This window comes from Physella acuta, unplaced genomic scaffold, assembly GCF_028476545.2.
Source record: "Physella acuta isolate Inbredline_101_S28 unplaced genomic scaffold, ASM2847654v3 ptg000345l, whole genome shotgun sequence".
In the NCBI taxonomy this organism is placed as follows: Eukaryota; Metazoa; Mollusca; class Gastropoda; family Physidae; genus Physella; species Physella acuta.
The window spans coordinates 437,040-458,038 of NW_026731864.1; the positions used below are offsets into that span (position 1 = coordinate 437,040).

General features: G+C 38.1%; 1 protein-coding gene across 1 annotated transcript; it reads right to left on the bottom strand.

The window, feature by feature from the left end:
* Positions 1–171: 171 nt before the first annotated feature.
* LOC131941070 (dermatopontin-like) lies at positions 172–3,869 on the bottom strand. The gene is made up of 4 exons (XM_059300055.1): positions 3,501–3,869; positions 2,992–3,123; positions 1,735–1,858; positions 172–376 (listed from the first exon to the last, which is right to left on the bottom strand). Exons 1-4 carry the CDS (start codon positions 3,721–3,723, stop codon positions 316–318), a joined length of 540 nt encoding a protein of 179 aa, XP_059156038.1. The 5' UTR covers positions 3,724–3,869; the 3' UTR covers positions 172–315.
* Between the last annotated feature and the right edge of the window lie 17,130 nt (positions 3,870–20,999).

The following is a 20,999-nucleotide window of genomic DNA, read 5'->3' on the forward strand; positions in this document are numbered from 1 at the left end:
TTTAAAATTAAAGTTCCTAATAGATATCAGACTGAATTGGCTGATTCCTGTTCATAATTTGACTATTATTTGTCACAATTTGGTAAATTATAAATAGCCACATCTATATTTATAGTTGTACGACTAATTAGAAAATTAAATTAACTAAAATGTACATAACAAAACATAAAGGAAATCGTTATCTGTTTATTAAATGAGTACACGCTTTGATTGTAGACATGCTTTACAATATGAGATGATATTTTCTCGTCCACGATGTTTTGCATATTGCCTGTTTCGTTTAGATGGAAACTAAATTCCATAACTCTGTGTGGTCTAGCCAACAGGCGCAGTCAGATGATCGAGCTTGCAGATGTCAAATTTGAAGATACGATCTCTGGGGATACAACATTGGGGAGCGGTTAGGGTTAGGGTTACTGGTATATCAAGCTTACTTCTAAAATATACTTTATATTGTTTACATTCCACACCTCCTCTAGCACTAGTCAACACATTCGCTAGTACTAGTCCACACCTCCCCAACGCCGGTCCACACCTCCCCGTCCTCACCTCCTCTAGCACTAGTCTACACCTCCTCTAGCACTAGCCTACACCTCCTCAAGCACTAGCCTACACCTCAAGCACTAGCCTACACCTCCTCTAGCACTAGCCTACACCTCCTCTAGCACTAGCCTACACCTCCTCTAGCACTAGCCTACACCTCCTCTAGCACTAGCCTACACCTCCTCTAGCACTAGCCTACACCTCCCCTAGCACTAGCCTACACCTCCCCTAGCACTAGCCTACACCTCCTCTAGCACTAGCCTACACCTCCTCTAGCACTAGCCTACACCTCCTCTAGCACTAGCCTACACCTCCTCTAGCACTAGCCTACACCTCCCCTAGCACTAGCCTACACCTCCCCTAGCACTAGCCTACACCTCCTCTAGCACTAGCCTACACCTCCTCTAGCGCTAGTCCACACCTCTCCTAGCACTAGCCTACACCTCCCCTAGCACTAGCCTACACCTCCTCTAGCACTAGCCTACACCTCCTCTAGCACTAGCCTACACCTCCTCTAGCACTAGCCTACACCTCCTCTAGCACTAGCCTACACCTCCCCTAGCACTAGCCTACACCTCCTCTAGCACTAGCCTACACCTCCTCTAGCGCTAGTCCACACCTCTCCTAGCATCCGTCCACTCTCGAGCATCAGTACTTCACCGCCCCACAATAATACCCCCACCCCCTCAGCACTACCCCCACAAACCTCTACCTTCAGTACCCTAGCACTACCTCCCCAACACCGGTCAACACCTTTATAAAAGTTACACTTGGTATATATCAGCAGCTCTTAGCTTCATATGCGCTTTGACCGAACCCTTTTGTTAGTCTAGCGTCCGAAATGAAAAAATCCGCTCGTGAACAATATGAGCCGTGTTTGTGTCTTGATCTCCGCCAAACCCCTGAGACTGACTCACCGAACCCCCGACCCGGGTAAAGAACTAGGAGTCTATAATATATTTTAAAGTCATGACTATCGGTCAGCCGACGTACAAGAGTTTGTTTGGTGTGTCTGTAGCATGTCTTCCATGGGGGTCATTATAGACCATGTTGTGCTAACAAAAAATGTGGTGCTTACAGATATTGGATGCTAACAAAAATTGATGTGCTAATGATTATGGCGTGCTAACAGAAATGTGGTGCTTTCTTAAATGTAATACTATCTAGGCAGGAACCAACAGCTGAACTTACTCGTTATGGTTGCTGTGCACACTGTTGACGCCCCTGAGGACCATGCCGTCCGGCACCCTGTAGGTCAACATCTGGTCGTATTGGTTGACGTAAGGAGTAAACTCACAGGCGTGAGTAACGTAGCCTGCAAGAGCGTGTCAAAGGTCATTCTTACAGTGGAAATGAACGTGACAGCCTTTTTCCCCACCATTTCGATTTTAACTAAGTTGTTTTTTTTGTACCTTCTCGTAGACATAGTATAGAGGAAGTAGTGTAATCGTGCACAAAAAGTTAATTAAATTTTGACTATTTTCGCCGTTTTACAACCCCTTACTTTATCGCATACGGAATATAAAGGATGTGTTGTAATCATGAAAAAAATCTAAATCGGGGATTTCATCAATCTTGTCAATCTTGTCTGTATGATAGTGTATATCTAAACACGATAACTTTAGGGCCATTTCAGTTAGGTTGACGAAATTTCGTTCATAAGTACGACATCAAATTTGTAGTTTTCTTTTAACTTTTGTGCAATTTCCTGTAACAGGAAGTGATACATGCTGTACCTCCGGTCTTTTGAAAGCCGTCTACTTGAGTACCATTTAGGTATTTAACTAACATTTAGTTAGGTAGACGAAATTTCACATACAAGTATTAGATTGAACGCTCGGGTTGCATTCTACTTTTGAACGATTTCTGTTCACCGGAAATGGTAGTTAATTCTATTTTTGTGGGAACAAAAAACTTAAGTACTGTTTCAGTTAGGTAGACGAAAATCTTAAGTGAATTCCGCTATCCAGAAGTGATAGTGGTACTTTACATAAGTTTTTGTTTCTAAATATACTAAAATACAAAATAACCGGAGTACAGTTTCAATTAGCTGGACGCAATTTCATGCTTGATTATATGATCTTATTCGCTGGTTCCTGACAAATTTTGAGTGATTTCCGATGACCAGGAGTAGTACTTTACGCTATTCCCAATTTGTCACAAAAAGGTAGTCAATGTTTGCTTTATAAATTACTAATTTTCCTCTGTAGTATACTCATAGTTGTTCATTTTGTGCGCAATTCTTTTTTCTACTATATTTTATTCTGTTTCGAAAAATTAAGTGTTAAAATTTTTGTTAAAAAAACATTTCTATAGCTTTTGAATAACCACCCCCTCCTGCTTTAGAAGAACATTTAAGGAGATCGCTCAACACAACGCTGTCAATGTTGGATTGAAAATGGGCTGATGTTGCATACAATGTGTGTAACAAAATGGGCTAAGACCTACCAATTGGGTTACAACATTTAAACGACCACTTCCGGTCTTCGAAGTGGTTGTCGTGGATACTCTCTACTCCAGTGATGACGCCATCATTCGGGCATTGGAACTCCAGCAGTTCGTCGTAGTTGTTCTTGTAGCCTTATAAGGTAAAACATACAACTGTTTAGATAGTCAGGTCATTCTTAAGTTTCAGATAGTTCATGGAGACTGTTTATATATATATATATATATATATATATATATATATATATATATATATATATATATATACATATATATATATATATATATATATATACATATATATATATATATATATACATATATATATATATATATATATATATATATATATATATATATATATATATATATATATATATATATATATATATATATATATATATATATATATATATATATATATATATATATGTATATATATATATATATATATATACCTCCGCATTCAACAACTAATCTCTAATTGAATTCCGAACGAAATGAAACTTTACCGCTCCATTCACAACCGCTGACATGAGCAGAGTGAGGTAGGATGTGGCACCCAAAGTTCCAGACTCGGTCCTCTTTGCCGTTGTCATGGATACTTTCTAGAGTTTTGACAAACTGTTGGGCCGGACACTCGATCTTGAAGTGCTGGTCAAATTCTGTCATCCAGGCATGACACTGGAGTGTCATAAATGTCAAGAGAGTCACACAGAATGTTGTGACGGTCATGTCGTCTGGTAGGTGGACGTGCAAGCAGTGGGAGAGGTTGCAGCTCAGAAGTGGCAGATGTATGAGGTTCGAGTTGATGCCTTATATGTACTAGCCTACACTGGGTCCATATTTTTTTCCCCTTAGTTTTTTAATACACTATCGTGTCACATGAACTAGCACGAATAGTTTCAATAGTTCTAAAAATATAATTCAAGCCAACAGAGGCGTGGCCAGCGAGCGTTTAAAGAGTCGCCAACTATGAGAAAATAGCCATGTGTTCAAAGGAGTGGTATCTTAGTGAAAACGATGGGGGGGGGGGTGTAGTAGAATATTTCAGGGGCTTAGTTGTCACAAGAGGGAGGACATACATTACTCCCTGTAAATCAAGGGCGGATTAAGCTTGAGAGGGGACTCCGACTGAATTTTTTTGGGGCCCCTATATATATATATATATATATATATATATATATATATATATATATATATATATATATATATATATATATATATATATATATATATATATATATATATATATATATATATATATATATATATATATATATATATATATATATATATATATATATATATATATATATATATATATATATATATATATATATATATATATATATATATATATATATATATATATATATATATATATATATATATGCGCGTGTGCACGTATTAGATATTTTGTAAAAGAATTTGAAGCTTGTGGTGCAAACATTAAAACTTTAGTTTTAGTTTTAAAAGTGAAAACCAACAATTAAGTAGTAAATTTGGGGGGTCCCTAAAAAGCTGGGGCCCCTGACTTCATTTCTCTCAGCCCCCCTCCCTTAATCCGCTACTGATGTCAATTATTCCCCCCCCCCCCCCCACACACACACACCCTCCCCTTGAAAAACACCTCAAATTAATCAACCGCATATCAATCACCACTCTACATTATAGCAATATCTCCCCACATCCCAAAAAACTTTACATTACATATGGTTGCTTATATATCACTATACTTATTAAGGATAGGGATATTGATAGGGATTTTTATATGTATAATATGTAATCTCAAGTGTATGACTACCCACGGAGAAAGGAGTAATTGATGAGGAGAAATTGACATAGGTTAATCAATCTCGTGAGTACTGACGGGGTTAATTGTTCGGAAGGTGGTGGGAGTTTGGGCGATGTCCAAGCGCCTTGAAACATCAGTAAAATTGTTCCAAATGTTCACCGTGAGATGAGTTGATCACCACGTCGGTGTCATAGGGTAAAACAAAAAAGTTTGTTTGAAGAAAACAGTTGAGTTAAATTTTTAGACCGAACAAATAATGGGGCCCACTAACAATAGGAATAAAGACGTGAGACTTTCTTACAGTAATTAACGAGTTTTTATAAAAAATGCTACAACCTCTTAAAATAGGTAATTACAATAAAGATGAGAGTCCTGTGACAGTAGGTAATTACAGTAAAGATGTGAACAGAGGCGTATATATATATATATATATATATATATATATATATATATATATATATATATATATATATATATATATATATATATATATATATATATGTGTGTGTGTGTGTATGTTTGTGTGTGTGTGTGTGTGTATGTGCGCGTTTGTGTGTGTATGTGTGCGCGCGACAGTACGCGAAGTTAAATTCCCTAAAGACGCGTTATTCTTTTTAAAATAAACCGGGAGTGATCTCCCCTAAATGGGTGATGGCACCTCGGGATATAGACATGATTTTAATGGATTTGTAATTCATTTGAGGTGTAAAACGATCAAAACTGTCAAAATTTCATGTGATTTTTGTGTACCATTACAATACTTTCTCTATACTCTGTATTCGAGAAAGTAAAAAGATATAAAAATTTCAGAAAACAATTAGCCTCATCTGAGTTTAGAGGGAAGTTTGTAGCAGAGCTAATTCGTTTAGGCCAGTCTGTCATGTTCTATCTTTGGAACAATCTCTGTTATGATATGTTACATAGTTGGATTATAAGTTTGTTAGAAAAAGGTTAAACAAGTGACATACAATAACAAATTATCAGAAACATTTATTGTATACCTTGTAATACGACATGCGTATTTAGTTGACTGTTTTATTGTAAGATGAATCCAGCACGGGTTCCCAACCTGGGGGTCGCGACCCCCTTGGGGGTCGCGAAGGTCTTTCTGGGGGGTCGCCAACTGGTATACTAAACCTTAGTAATTTGAAACAAAACATAAATATTAAGAAGAATTTTTGAAATTCGGCTTCATTAACATCACTGGAAATGTAATAGAGAAGAAACACTGTACAAAGTTGTTCTCAGTCACGAATCTATGAAATCTTCAAAACTAAAACGCCATTTGAGACGAGTCATTCGGAACACACCAAAAATATATTGAGTTCTTTCGTCGGTAAGAAGCTAGTTGCAAACGCCAGAGACTTGATCGAACAGGAAGTTTTTACCAGCATTAGTGCAAGCATTAAATGAAGTCGCGATAGAAAATGCCAAGCAAAAAAAAAAAACAATTGGAGAAAATCTCATCAAACGCTGCATGTACGTAAATGTTAAATAACACATTTTTATCGAAATTAAGCTTTCACCATTGTTTGCTTTTCAACTTGATAAATCAACAGACGTGAGTTCGTGTTCGCAGTTGCTGGTCTGTGTCTATATTCATGCGGATGTTAGCAAATAAGAGTTGCTCTTTTGTTAAAACGACATAGAATGGTTGGAGAGAGTATCATACCTAGCAGATGTGTTCGAACATCAAGATAAGCTTAACATGAAGCTTCAGGGAAAATGAACGAATATTATAACTTTCCATGATAATCTCGGGGCATTTTTATCAAAGCTGCAAAATTGGTAAAGAAAATAAATCTTGGAAATATTGTAAATTTGAGAAATTCTGCGGTGTGGTAGATGAATCTGATTGTGAGATAATTAAAAATTTGAAAGAAGCGATTTCTGGGCATCTAGAATCTCTTGAAAACGAACTGCATCGCTATTTCTCTGTGCTGAAAAAAGAAGAATCTGCATTACCCATTCTCTTCTTCCCTTGATGTTGCAAGCATTCCCGATGAATTATAAGATGAATTCTTTGATTTGCAGAATGATTCCGAGTAAGATGAAAAACTGCAGACACAATTTTGGTGTAGTTTTCAAACGTAAAATTGATTGACTTTTCGAGAATATATTTTCAACACTGTTCTTCGATTAAAAACAAAATTAAGATAATTATAATGAAATAGGTTGGCGTTAACAAAAATGTTTTTAAATTAAAACTTAACCACGAAGGTTTAGTGAATAGTATGCAATTTCACTCATGCTATTAAAATAGTTATCAAGAGTAGTTCATATTGAAAGTCTACTAGAAAATCTTATTTTAGTGCTTATTGATTTCCATACTAATTTCGGCTTTTTAATTCTATGGGGGTTGCAGGTCACTTACTTTTTATAAAAGGGGGTCGCCACTCGAAAAAGGTTGGGAACCACTGAGCTAGAGGAAACAAAGTAGAATCCAACGGGCACAACAGCTCGAAATAATGCAGAATAAATAGTACTAACCGGTTTTATGATAGTTGCATCGCACATGACGTCTGATTAGAATCAGCAGCGATAAAATGCGTTTTAACATTTTAAGCCAATGTGGAGTTCAAATGCATTGCCAAAAAAAAAATAATTCAATCAGTATCTATAGCTAAATGTGAAGTCTTATTTACTGTATGGCACGGAGCTAGGGAGTAACAGACAGTGGAGAATGAAATAAGAGCAACGAAGAGGTGCTTGTTAGGGCATAGTATCAGAAAGACAATAAATAACATCGCTGAGCAGGTGCTGGTGTAAAGTCCACGGGGAAAGTCATGAAGGAAATCGACTGAAATAGATATGGGAGAGGCTTGATTATTAGGGTTCGATCCTCATAAAAATCAAGTGAGTTGACAAAGTGTTACCTATGCTCCCTGTGAAGTGGAAGAAAAAAAAAGAAAATCAAGAGTTTAGAGCAGTGGTTCGTAGCCTGGGTTCGATCGAACTTAAGAGGTTCGGTAAGTCAGTCTCAAGGCTTCGGCGGATGTCAAGATACATACCCGACTAATACGATTCACGATCGGATTATGGCAGTGGGCATGATAAAGCTATTAAGAAGGTTCGGTTAATACGCATATTAAACTGGTGTGGCTCGGTACCTCTAAATAGATTAAATACCACTACTTTAGAGAGTAATTTGTAGAAGTTACAAGCATATTTGATCTATTTTGGTCGTTTCTTTAGAACAATTTTGATAACAGTATATTACAGTTTTAAATTATAAGTTAGGTTGAACAAAGTAACAAAGCAGTAGCAGTCGTGTTGTACTATTTTTACCAAATTTAGTAGGTCTAGTGGCCTTAGCTGTATGAAATTGCAGTACTAGGACTTGTTATAAATAAGCAATAAAAATGATCTATTTGGAATAGTATGCTAATTTTCTTAGCTCTTAGAACTTTCCGGCTAAGAGTGTCGCCTTTCACCCACCAGCCCCGACCGTATGCTATTTTACTGATCGGTTAGCGACAAAAGAATCCGTGATATTTATTTCTTTTTAATACAGTGATGCAGGCAAGACGTAATGCAATCAAGTAAAATCAAGTAAAATAATCTCATCACTTATGTTGAAGTTGAGATAACTAGTCGAGTAATTTCTTAACAAAACTGGCTAGTGAAATCATACATTACACGTAAATGCAGTTGGTTTCTATTCTAAGTGTTAAACCATTTATCACCTCACCGTTCTGGTTTAAATATTTCCCATTTACCTTGGTGGAAAAAAAAAATATATATATAAAATTTTATATATATATATATATATATATATATATATATATATATATATATATATATATATATATATATATAGGCCTATATATAAACAATTGTGTAAACATGTTTTATCAGCAGATATGACTACAATAGATGACCCCAGTAGCGGTTGTTTTGTTTCAGATCAAGCTGGCATTTTTTTAAAAAGTGTTTTAATCAAATGTATAGTCGAGTAATTGGGTCAGGGTTATATGACTGACTTAACAATGAGTTCGTGGTGCATTGGTACCAGACCTGCTTACAAGTTTAAAACAGGCAGCCTTCTTTTATCTGTCCTTGTGTCATGAGACGACCTCTACTTTTCTAAGTTGTGCTGGATTTAATAATGGAGTGTAATGGCACTAATGTATTACACTTTAAGATGTAACCTTGCTCTAATCAAATACTTCATGATGTTGTTTTGTAGTGCCTTACATATAAGGCAGAAACACAAAGGCTTAGCGACCTATTCCGGCGCCCGGGGCGAACTATCAGTTTTCGCTCCCCAACCCCCTTTATAAATAGTTAATCACGTTGACTGAAAAGCGCTCTCATTCAACAGTTTTTATTTTAGTGTCACGCAATAAATGTAGAAAACGGTTAAATAAGTTCATAAAGCAATGTGCAGTCTATTGTTTTTAAAACTTTGTTTTTAAAACTGCCAGAATGAGCTTTTCATTTTTTCTACCCCGCTTGGCGCCCCCTTTGCTTGGCCGCCCCACCCGTCCTCCCTTAGCTACGCCTCTTCAGAAACATATTTCATGTTTTCGTGTATATTATGATCTAAATGTAAGCCCTGTTAGGGGGGGGGGGGGGGAGGATAACTAAAATCTACCCTTCTAGGCTTATTTAACCACTGTCCGGTCAGTGCAAGTCCGGCTAAACCCAGACTGGTTAATAACCTTAACCTTAGCCTAAAAAAAAAAACTTTAACAATTTATTAAATGGAACCAATCAAAATAAAAAAAAAATAGATAAAAAACTACAGACACTAAACAAAACAGATCCCCCCCCCCCCCCCCATGGACCCCTCTGTAAAAAAATTTACTGTCATAATACCACTATTACTTACTTAAATCTATTTCTGAATCATATAGGCCTATATGTAAAATTGTATATGTATGTTTAGAACCATCATCTAAAAACTGACGCTATATTCACTCTGATTTGATTTCCCAGACCCCCCCCCCCCCACTTCACCACCTAAAACAGGACACACCTAGGTATGCGCTGGGTAAGACAATTGACCTAAAGTGACCGGACAACGGTGAATGAAGTTTAATATAAAATCGAAAAGCGTGCTTTTAAACCAACTCTGATTTTAAAAACTTAAATTATTAATACTAATAGTTTCGCTGTCTGTCTATCTATCTATCTGACAAGAACGCTCTAGAGAAAACACAAGGAAAATAAAAACATGCATAGTAATTCGAAAAACGAAGTATGACGTCGACACATTTAGCACAGAGTAGAAAATAATCTCAAGCCGGATAGTGCACACATTAATATGACGTCATTGATTATCGAGTAAACATTCAATACAAAGGCAATTTGGTCTAATCTAAGTGGTTTGCGTGAAGAGTTTCTTTCATACAATTCTTCGGGTAGGGGCGAAGCCCCACCCCCGCGTAAGAACGTCTGAGCCCCCCCCCCCCCCCTCCCCAACTCAAAAGAAATTTCCTCATCGATACTCTATAATAAAATTACCGCCTAATTAATGTGTCTAATCTAAAAAGTGGTTTTCTTGCAATTTCTTTAATGCAATTCTTCGGGTAGTGGCTAAGCGCGACACCAGTGTTTCTTTCAGACTTTTTCCTCCACGGAGAGGGGTGAGGGTACTTGAAATTTTCGGGGGCGGGGGTAGAATTTTCGGGGAGGGGGCGGACACTGGAAAAAGTATATAATTATATTTCGTTGAATGGGACGGTAGACATGTTTTTTTTCGGGGTGGGGGTGGGGGGGTGGGGGGTGGTGTGGGGGGGGGGTGGGGGGGTTGGGGGGGGGGTGTGTGTGGGGGGGTGGGGTGGTTTTAGTTTAGACTTTTTCCTTCCCTTAGAGGGGTGGAGGTACTTGAAATTTTCGGTGGCGGGGGTAGAATTTTCGGGGAGGGGGCGGACACTGGAAAAAGTATATAATTATATTTCGTTGAATGGGACGGTAGACATGTTTTTTTTTGGGGGGTGGGGGGTGGGGGGTGGTGTGTGGGGGGGGGGGGGTGGGGTGGTTTTAGTTTAGAGAAAAGAGACAGCACTATCAGCCTAGCGCCCGTTGTATCCTTCCTCAACGGGCCATTTTTCTCGTCTATAATAATATTTTCGCTGTCTGTCTATGTATCTATCTATGTATCTGTCTGACAAGAACGCTCTAGAGAAAACACGAGCAATTTAAAAACCTGCATAGTAATTCGAAAAACGAAGTATGACGTCGACACATTTAGCATAGAGTTGAAAATAATGTCAAGGCGGAAAGTGCACACAGTAATATAATGACGTCATTGATTATCGCGTAAACATTGAATAAAAAGGAAATGTTGTCTAATCTAAATGGTTTGCGTGAAGAGTTTCTTGCATACAATTCTTCGGGTAGGGGCGAAGCCCCACCCCACGCGTAAGAACGTCTGAGCCCCCCCCCCCTCCCCAACTCAAAAGAAATTTCTTCATCGATACTCTATAATAAAATTACCGCCTAATTAATGTGTCTAATCTAAAAAGTGGTTTTCTTGCAATTTCTTTAATGCAATTCTTCGGGTAGTGGCTAAGCGCGACACCAGTGTTTCTTTCAGACTTTTTCCTCCCCGGAGAGGGGTGGGGGTAATTGAAATTTTCGGGGGCGGGGGTAGAATTTTCGGGAAGGGGGACGGACACTGGAAAAAGTATATAATTATATTTCGTTGAATGGGACGGTAGACATGATTTTTTGGGAGTGGGGGGTGGGGGGTATGGGTTGGGGTTGGGGGGGGGTTGGGGGTGGTGTGTGGGGGGGGGGTGGTTTCCTCATCGATACTCTATAATAAAATTACCGCCTAATTAATGTGTCTAATCTAAAAAGTGGTTTTCTCGCAATTTCTTTAATGCAATTCTTCGCGTAGTGGCTAAGCGCGACACCAGTGTTTCTTTCAGACTTTTTCCTCCCCGGAGAGGGGTGGGGGTACTTGAAATTTTCGGGGGCGGGGGTAGAATTTTCGGGGAGGGGGCGGACACTGGAAAAAGTATATAATTATATTTCGTTGAATGGGACGGTAGACATGTTTTTTTGGGGGTGGGGGTGGGGGGGGGGGGGTGGGGGGGTGGGTTTGGGGGGGGTGGTGTGTGGGGTGGGTGGGGGTGGGAGGGGTGGGGGTGGGGGGTGGTGTGTGTGGGGGGGGTGGGTTGGTTTTAGTTTAGAGAAAAGAGACAGCACTATCAACCTAGCGCCCGGTGTATCCTTCCTCAACGGGCCATTTTTCTCGTACCGTAAGATTTTAGCATTTATGATGACAATATATTTAATTCTGATTGTAGAGAACACATTTTTGTAAAAAATATTAATATTATTATTAATATTAAAAAAATATTAATGCACTACTATTTATATCACTATAAATAAAAGCGCGGACCGCTTGTTTAAATATTTATGATTATAGCGGCCCACGCTTTTATTTATAGTGAAATAAATAGTAGTGCATTAATATTTTTAAAGAAAGTAATTTTTTTATATTTAAAGTAACCGCAGATTTATTATATTTTTTTAAAAATTATTTTATATTTAATAAATTTTTTATTATTTTCTTCTTTTTAGTGCATTTATAAAAGCTTGTAATTATAAACGTTTTTATGTATTTATTATTTTTATACTTTTTATTATTAACGAGTTATACGCATGTTAAGACAATATAGTGTTGTAACAAATATATGATACACAATTTGAAAAACAGTTTTGCTTTAATAATATGATTAGTTTTACTATACGTGCCACATTTACTGATGTTTTAGTTACAATCCAAAAATTGCCACAATTAGATGAACACATATCATAGAACAAAAATCTTTAACACTTCTTTAACCAAAGACATTAATACTGTTCAGTCTGTGGTCAAGTTTATAGCTAAAGTTTGAGTTGACTTAAGGTGTTCTTCAGTCTATTTAACTCCGATAAAGCTTCGTTGTTGCAGGGTGTCTTGCTGGTTGAGACGTCCACGTCCGTAGAGTGGTTATACAATGAAACGAAGCTGGGCTGATGCGATGGCGAACAATGACGTAACATTCAGTCGCTGTGAACTTCTAGCAGTTAATTTAAATAGTACATCAACTTCGCGCGGCTATTGAACGTGATGACGCGCTTTTGACGTAGAGCCCCTCCCCCCCCTCGCTCCACGCCCAACACGGCCGTGATGACGCGTGTGGATAGAACTGCCTACTAATTCGGTTCAAATTTTAATTAATTCATAAACAAATAATTAGGCGACCAATTGAGTCAAATGTCACGATGCATTGTCTTCATGTCTGGACCCACGTACGAACCGTATCTGTCAGTTAGAAGTGCCTGCAATTGCACACCGCCGTTAAGATCTAGACAGACAGACAGATAGACAGACTGACGACAGACTTACGAGGAAGCAAGTTAAATAAAAGCTTGTAATAAACGTAAAGAAACGATCAAAATATACAAAAGTAAATTTTAAAAAGTATAACTTGCATGGTTTTATTTTCAACAAAATAATATTAATTTATTACGACTCAATAAAGATAAACAATCAACTTTATTTTTTTTAAAGTTTGTTTCAATTATTTAATAATTATAATAATGTACACGTTTTAAAGTCACAATTGCCTTCTAGAAATAGCTCAAAAAGTTAATGTAAAGCTTTGTTTTTTTTACAATGGAAAAAAAAACTTACAATTTCATGACTTCTCTTTTTTTCCCCCCACGATCAATACAAAAAATAGTAAATAGGCCACTAAAATTAAAATCATAAATTGTAGACCTACTAACATTCTGCATCTAATTTAAGCAACTACGGTCAAAGCCCGAAGTAGGCCAAAGCACGCATTTGTCGGTCAATGTGCAGTAGTCGGTCAATGTGCACTGGTCGGTCAGTGCGCATTGGCATATATCACCTCCCATCGGTTGGCAACAGTCCGAAAGTATTCTTGGTTTCGGACATTCGCCAGCCAGTCCGCGGAATGTCTAGGGGAGACCGGCCAAAGTCCGAATAAATGGATCATCCAACCCATAAACACTCACACACATTCATACAAACATACTCTCATACACACACTTCAAAATATGCTTAGGCTAAGGCTAGTCATCCAAAACTTAATCTAACACCTCCAATCTACCACAGCCTTTACGCACATTCACTCGAATAATTAAAGTATATTACAAATACACCAACCGATAAAATTACCACAAATTACACTCCTTATATTTTAGAACTCAAATATGTTAACGTAGTCGTATGATAAACCAAGTATGTTTTTAAACATTTTCAAAATTTAATAACACTTACACAATATCAATCTAAATTTAAGCGTAAAACCCAAATAAACTTAAACACCGCAATAACAATAAAGGACCATATATATGGCATTCATATGGCACTCATATGGCATAGAGTTAACTCATAGAAATAATCATTACGCTCAGCTAGGCTAGTTATCTTCGAGAGAAAAAAAGTTGAACTTCAATAGTCGGCAAATAATCGTACCCCGACCACCTTTTAAAATATTATTACAAATTAACATATTTTTCCTTCTGGGGGAGGGGGGAGGACTTGAAATTTTCGGGGGGGGGGGGGGGAGGACTAAAATATCCGTGGTGGCGGAAACCGTTAAAAGTATATAATTTCTATATAAATTTCATTACGTTTGTGGGGTGGGGCGGCGATAGAGCGCCCCCCCCCCGAAGAGATGCCTGGAAGAAACTGACTATAACGTTGGATAGCCGCCACGTGTCTTACATAGTGCTGCTTGATTAAAGACGTTTAAATTATTTTAAAAGAGATGACTTTTACTTTCTCGTATATACGAAGTATAGAGAAAGCCGTGTAATCGTACAAAAAAAAAGTCGAGATTTTTTGCAAATCTCGACGTTTTACAGCTCCCTTAGACGGAAAAACAAAGTTTTGCAATCTTTTCCGTATGTCTGTGTCTGTGTGTGTGTATGTGTATGTGTGTGCGTGTGTGTATGTGTGTAAACACGATAACTTAAGTACCGTTACAGCTAAGTTGATGAAATTTTATATATAAGTATTTTATCAAAATTGTAGATAGGTATCAACTTTTGAGCGATTTCCGATAACCAGAAGTGGAACTTTTTCTACTTTGCATTTTTCAAAAGCCTAGAGTACTATTTTAGATAGATAAATAAAATTTCACACGTAAGTAAAATATCTAATTCTCTTCTTTCTGTGAAATTTTGAGTAATTTTGAGTAATTTCCGTTGACCGGAAGTAGTAAATTTCGCTATTTCCGATTTCTCAAAAAAACGCATGTGAATTTATAAAGTACTAATAATATTCCGCACTATTATGCACATTTTATTTGGCGTTCACTTGGTGTGCAATTCTTTTAAAGTATTTAAAATGGATTAAAGTCATGTCCATATCCCGAGTTGCCATCCATTGTTGTTTCTTATAAGAATATTCGAGAAAGTTTAGAGGAGATCACTCATGGATTATTTTTAGTGGGTTTTTTTCAAATTCAGTTCATTTATGTCATATTTCTGAATTCGTAGTTTCAAATATGATTTTGCAAATCTCGACGTTTTACACCTCCCTGAGTCGGAAAACATAGTTTTGCAATCTTGTCCTTATGTCTGTGTGTATGTGTCTGTGTATGTGTGTCTGCGAACACGATAACTTGAGTACCGTTACAGCTAGGTTGGCGAAATTTCATATAATAATAGTATTATATTAAATTTGTAGATCTGTATCAGTTTTTCAGCGCTTTACGGTAACCGGAAGTGGCACTTATTCTACTTTGAATTTTCCAAAAGCCTATAGATCTAGCTTGCCTACTGTTTCAGATAGATAAATGAAATTTCCCATTTCAGTAAAAGATCTAATTCACTGCAGTGGCGGAACTAGAAAAAAGGGCCACCCCCCAACAAATTTTTAGCCCCCCCCCCCCGCCCCAATATATATATATATATATATATATATATATATATATATATATATATATATATATATATATATATATATATATATATATATATATATATATATATATTCAAACAAAATACGAACATAGGATACTCATTGCTGGCCTGTTCGGGTTTTGAAAAAAAAAATTCAATTAATACAAATTGCAGCATAATTTCATGTGTGTAAGTGCATTAGGGTGTTTTGTGAAAATCAGTTTTATTTTATCTCTGCCATAAGACCTCTTGAACTCTGGTTGGTCAATAGAATGTAAACCATGCAGTGTCGTAGCTATTATTTTCGGGCCCCTATGCAAAAATTATCGGTGGGCCCCCTTCGTCAGTCTTCAGGGCTACAATGGAGTTAAACGAAGAAATCAACTGCTACTTAAATTTTTTAAATAATATTAATATTCTTTAGGCCTATATTTTATACGTCCTGATTGTGTACTTATACTATTTTATTTTGTAGTTTTGTAGAAATGTTAGTCTTACAGTTATTTTTTTTTTAAATAAACAGAGTAGCGTCATAAGGCGGGGTCAGAGCTGCGGAAAAATGTCTGGAAAAAAACACTTCCTTTGGAATAATCTCAACGACTTCCCAACGTTTCTTGGCGATTGGATGAAAATTTAAAAAAAAAACCGATAGTGTTTGTAGCGCCATATTGATTAAAGATTAATTAGATCAACAAATGAAATGTCATTAAGGTAAAGAAAAACTTTGAGACTCTGCTGGCTGTGGAAACACTGTCCATGTTTTTTTTTAATGTCTCAGTTGTTACCATGGATGTTTAGTAAGATGGAATTTCGTGGAGGGCAGACAGTTGTGAGAGAGGTGCAGGTCTGTGGGATGGGATCATGAGGTAGGGAATATCCCAATCAGTTGAGGTTTGTAGCGATGTAGATTTACGGGTGTTGGATGCCGATCTTACAAAATAGTCAGTTCATGTTTATTTAAAAGCTAATTCTCTCAATGGCTTGCACAACCATGCGGCAATGCCTGTAATGATATTATTACGGATGGGCCCTTTTCAACCCCCCACCCTCACTGAATCACACTATTTGTAAAGTAAGAAAGGACAGGGGGGGGGGGGGGGGCTTTTTGGAACTTTTAATTTTTTCTACAATAGAAAAGAAACTGAATATTTCTTTTTGAAATTATTTATATTAAACAAATATTAACATTTCAATGTAAAAGTTTTACTTTTTTTTTAGGGAAAAGGGCCCCCAAAGTGCCGTGGGCCCCTATGCCTTGCTTACGATAGCTTTACGGTAGCTACGCCACTGAAACCATGAAAGCTCTGTATAAGTAATGGTGTCTCGTGTTATGTTTATTTTTATTTTATTTTTGTATTTATATTATTAACTTTAAATACATTTCCTTTTTGTACAATGTCATTCTTTAGAAAGTATTTTTTTTAAATAATAATATTGAGAAGTAATTGCTTTTTTAATTCGTTTAGTACAAATCTATTAAAAGAAGCTTATGAGCACCTCTACTTGACTTTTTAAAAAAGGAAATAAGTCATGGAAGTGGTTTGAACGTTTGCTTATCTTTGATAAGTTTGATTGTAGGAGAAAGAGGACTCGGCTTTCACAGTGGTTTAAAAACAAAGGGAAAAAGAATAATTATACAAGAGTGTGAGGTGGTGTCTATAGAATAAAGATAATCCAACCGCAGCTACGGTAATCTTTTTTACAAAACAACCATCAAGACAAAAATGCAAGACAATTTTTTTTAACTATAAAAAGTTATTATGGTCGGCAGAGGCGTAGCTAGGGGAGGGCGGCCGCCCCGGGCGCCGACCCTAGGGAGCGCCAAAAGGTGTAGAAATTTTTTTTTAAAGTTGATTTTAAGCTGCAGTTTTGAATTATAAACAGTCAGGGTAAAGAAATTTAACGGCTGAGAGCCTTTGCATACTGATTTAACTGTTTTCTACCTTGATTGTGTAACTCTAAAACGTATATCTTTAAGAAACAGTGACCGGAAAAACGCTTTCCAGCTCTCCTAAATGGGGAGGGGGGGGCGCTTTTTCGAAGACTAAAATCGGAAATATTCACACCGGATTAAGGAATAAATAACCGATATCACTCAGAGGCGTACGATTTCACTACCCAGTTTTACTAAGTAATAACGCGACTAGTTCTTTGTACGATTCAATTACGATTCTCTCAACTTGTTCGTGATAGATCAGATACTTTTACTTGATTGCATTACATCTTGCCTGGATCACTGCATTAAAATTAAAGAGAAATAAATATCACGGATTCTTGTATCGCTACCCGATCAGTAAAAAACAGACTGTCGGAGCGGGTGGATGGGAAGCGACGCTGTTTGCCAAAATTTTAATAGAGAAGAAAATTAGCATATTGTACTGATTACTTTGTTCAACCTAACTGATAATTCAAAATTGCAGTATTGGCCTACTATTATCGAAATTGTTCTAAAGACACGACCAAAAGTAGACAAAATAAGACTTGCACCTTCTACAAAATACACTCTAAAGCAGTGGTTCTTAACTTTTTGGAGTACCGAACCCCCACCAGTTTCATATGCGCAATCACCGAACCCTCCTCAATAGTGGTATCGTCCACAATGACAAAATCCGATCGTGAATCCTATGAGTCGGGTGTGTGTCTTGACCTCCGCAGAAGCCCCGAGACTGAATTACCGAACCTCTCGGGTTCAATGGAGCCCAGTGAAGTTTTAAGGAACGACAATCGGCGTAATTGTATATATATATATATATATATATATATATATATGTAACGAGCGAACAGTTACCCTGCTCGCAACGCCACATGTTACGAGACTATTTGCCTGTAGTGCCAAATGTAACGAGTTTAACCACTCATTCTACACAACATCGACTACAGTAGAAATACTCGAAGATGCAGGTTCGCTATTGATCCTTTTATTACATGAATCAAGAAATGCTTCAAAATAACACAATGAATCAACAGGAATGCTTCACAATAATAGTCTGAATCAACTGACCCCTAACAGTCCTCACTAGGCTTCATATAACTGAATCCACATGTCTATCGTCCTTCTTAACCCAAGACGGCTAACCCGTTCTATAACCAACTGTCACACAGACTGACTGATCTAAAGCGAGCGATCGAAAGAGAGCGAGCTCCGCCGTCCCCTCCTATTTATCCCTTGTATTCGTACTCGTATTCGTACTTGTATTCATCCGTAATCGATATTTGTAATCGATGTCTCCGACTACTAGTTGCGCAGTTCTAACGTACAGCCCGATTAATAAAACATCTGCATCCTATCAATCAAAGTTGACAGGCCGTCTGAATCCCCTCGTACCGTTTCCCAAAATAGCACGCGTTGGCTTTGAGATTGTTATCAGTCCGATTTAATAAGCCACCTGCTATCAGTTGCATCAGACTGTAATACTGCGTCGCGGCTTATCGTTCGTTATCAGTTGCATCAGATTGTAACTAGTAGTTAGGCCTACCCTAGTTACATCCACCCCTGCCTTTTTTTGTGTGTTTTCAACCACAAACAACGCTTGGCAGGTGCATTCCTCCAAAGTCAATCGCACCATCGTAAAAAAATTTATTGTTCCACTCACTGTCCACGTCGTCCCATTCGTATACGATTGACAGTTCTACCTATTTCACATATCAACTGTGTCTACATCATCTTCCTGAGACACAAAACAGTTCTAGAATTCACATCCACCCTTTCCATTTGGTGCCTTCACCAGTTCACTTTTATAGCTTTTTGAACAGTCTGTTCTCATACCAGCGCGACCATGAAAGAATTGATGGTTGCTGACAAAAAATTTCGTCTTCCTTCTGTTCCTCAAACTTCTCCGCGGACCACTTATCTGATGGTCTACTGTCTCTCTGCTTCTGGGAGGAACGGGATCCTCTTTGTTGCCGTTATCCTCCACTTGTGTATCGCTGTTGTTCTGTTGATGGTGATATGGTCCCGGGATGGGTATGTGAATTTCCGTTGTAACTTCCGGTTCCCTAATTGTCTTAGGTTTCTCTGTGTGTAACTGCTCTTCTTGCCTATTCCAATATTTCTTTAATTGAGCAATGTTCGCCCACCGATCCGGTTTGGCGTGATCAATGGGTCTTATCTTAAAGGGGCCACCTGCTACTTTAGGCATCTCCACGACTTGCCATATCTCCTGTCCCCAGAGGTCGTGGATCTTATTTCTGCCTAACGGGTGGCTACGCAGTAATACCCTGTCGTTCAGTTTGAGTGGCGGGTCCTTTGTCTGTACCGGCGGTTCCCTTCGCCGAGATTCATGTTCTAGTCTTTCCTGTACTACCCTGTACATTTCTCTAATTCTTCTCATATGTTCATTCACATATTCCAGTGCGGTGTATGAGCCAGTCATACTCTCCCTTTTTCCTAGGAACAAATCAAGAGGGAGTCGAGCCTCCCGTCCGAACAGCAACATGTGTGGCGCAAAGCCCGTTGTGGCATGGGGGGTGCAGTTGTATAGATATACCAACTCTGGGAGAAAATCCGGCCAACGTTTTTTCTGTTCAGGTTCTAGGGTACGCAGCAAATCATGCATGCTGCGGTTGAACCGCTCACACTGTCCGTTTCCTTTCGGATTAAATGTGGTTGTTCTAGATTTGTTGATCCCGTAGTGGCTGCACAGTTGGTTGATTACTTCTGACTCGAAGGCCCTTCCTTGGTCAGAGTGTAATTGTCTTGGTATGCCATATTTGATGAACCAATGTTCTATTAATACCTTTGCCACTGTTTTGGCAGTCTGATCTCGTGTGGGCACCGCCACCGTCCATTTGGTGAATACATCAGTCATTACCAACACATGTTCCGTCCCATCCGATGATTGCTCCAACGACGTAAAGTCCATAGCCACAATCTCTAGTGGTTTTGTCGCTAGTAGGTGTCCTGATGGCTGTCTCATTTTGACAACTGGCATTTTCGCATGCTGACACCTCACACAAGCCTCACAATGGCGTTTGACCTCCATTTCCATATTGGGCCAGTAACACCTCCGTCGTAATATTTTGTGCGTCCTGTCCTGACCCTGGTGTCCTGCCCTGTCATGTGCCAACCTTAGCACTTCCTCTCGTAACTGTCCAGGCACCACCACCTGGTGTATTGTCCCATCAATTTGGTCATGAATTCTCCGCATGAGAACACCATCCTCTATACTGAGACGGTCCCACTGACTCAGTATTTTCTTTGTTTCTCGACCAAATTGTTCTCTTTCCCTTCTTCCTGGGAATTTTTGTTCCTGGACGTATTTCAATAGCGGTTGTAAGCCACTATCCGTTCTCTGGGCATCTCTTATCTTTTGGTGATTAAGGCCGTTAAAAT

Coding starts and splice junctions, on each gene's coding strand:
- LOC131941070 (XM_059300055.1), bottom strand. CDS start 3,723: ATGACCGTCACAACATTCTGTGTGACTCTCTTGACATTTATGACACTC. Junction 3,124..3,500: donor CAGCGGTTGTGAATGGAGCG/GTAAAGTTTCAT, acceptor TTACCTTATAAG/GCTACAAGAACAACTACGAC. Junction 377..1,734: donor GTGCACAGCAACCATAACGA/GTAAGTTCAGCT, acceptor TTGTATCCCCAG/AGATCGTATCTTCAAATTTG.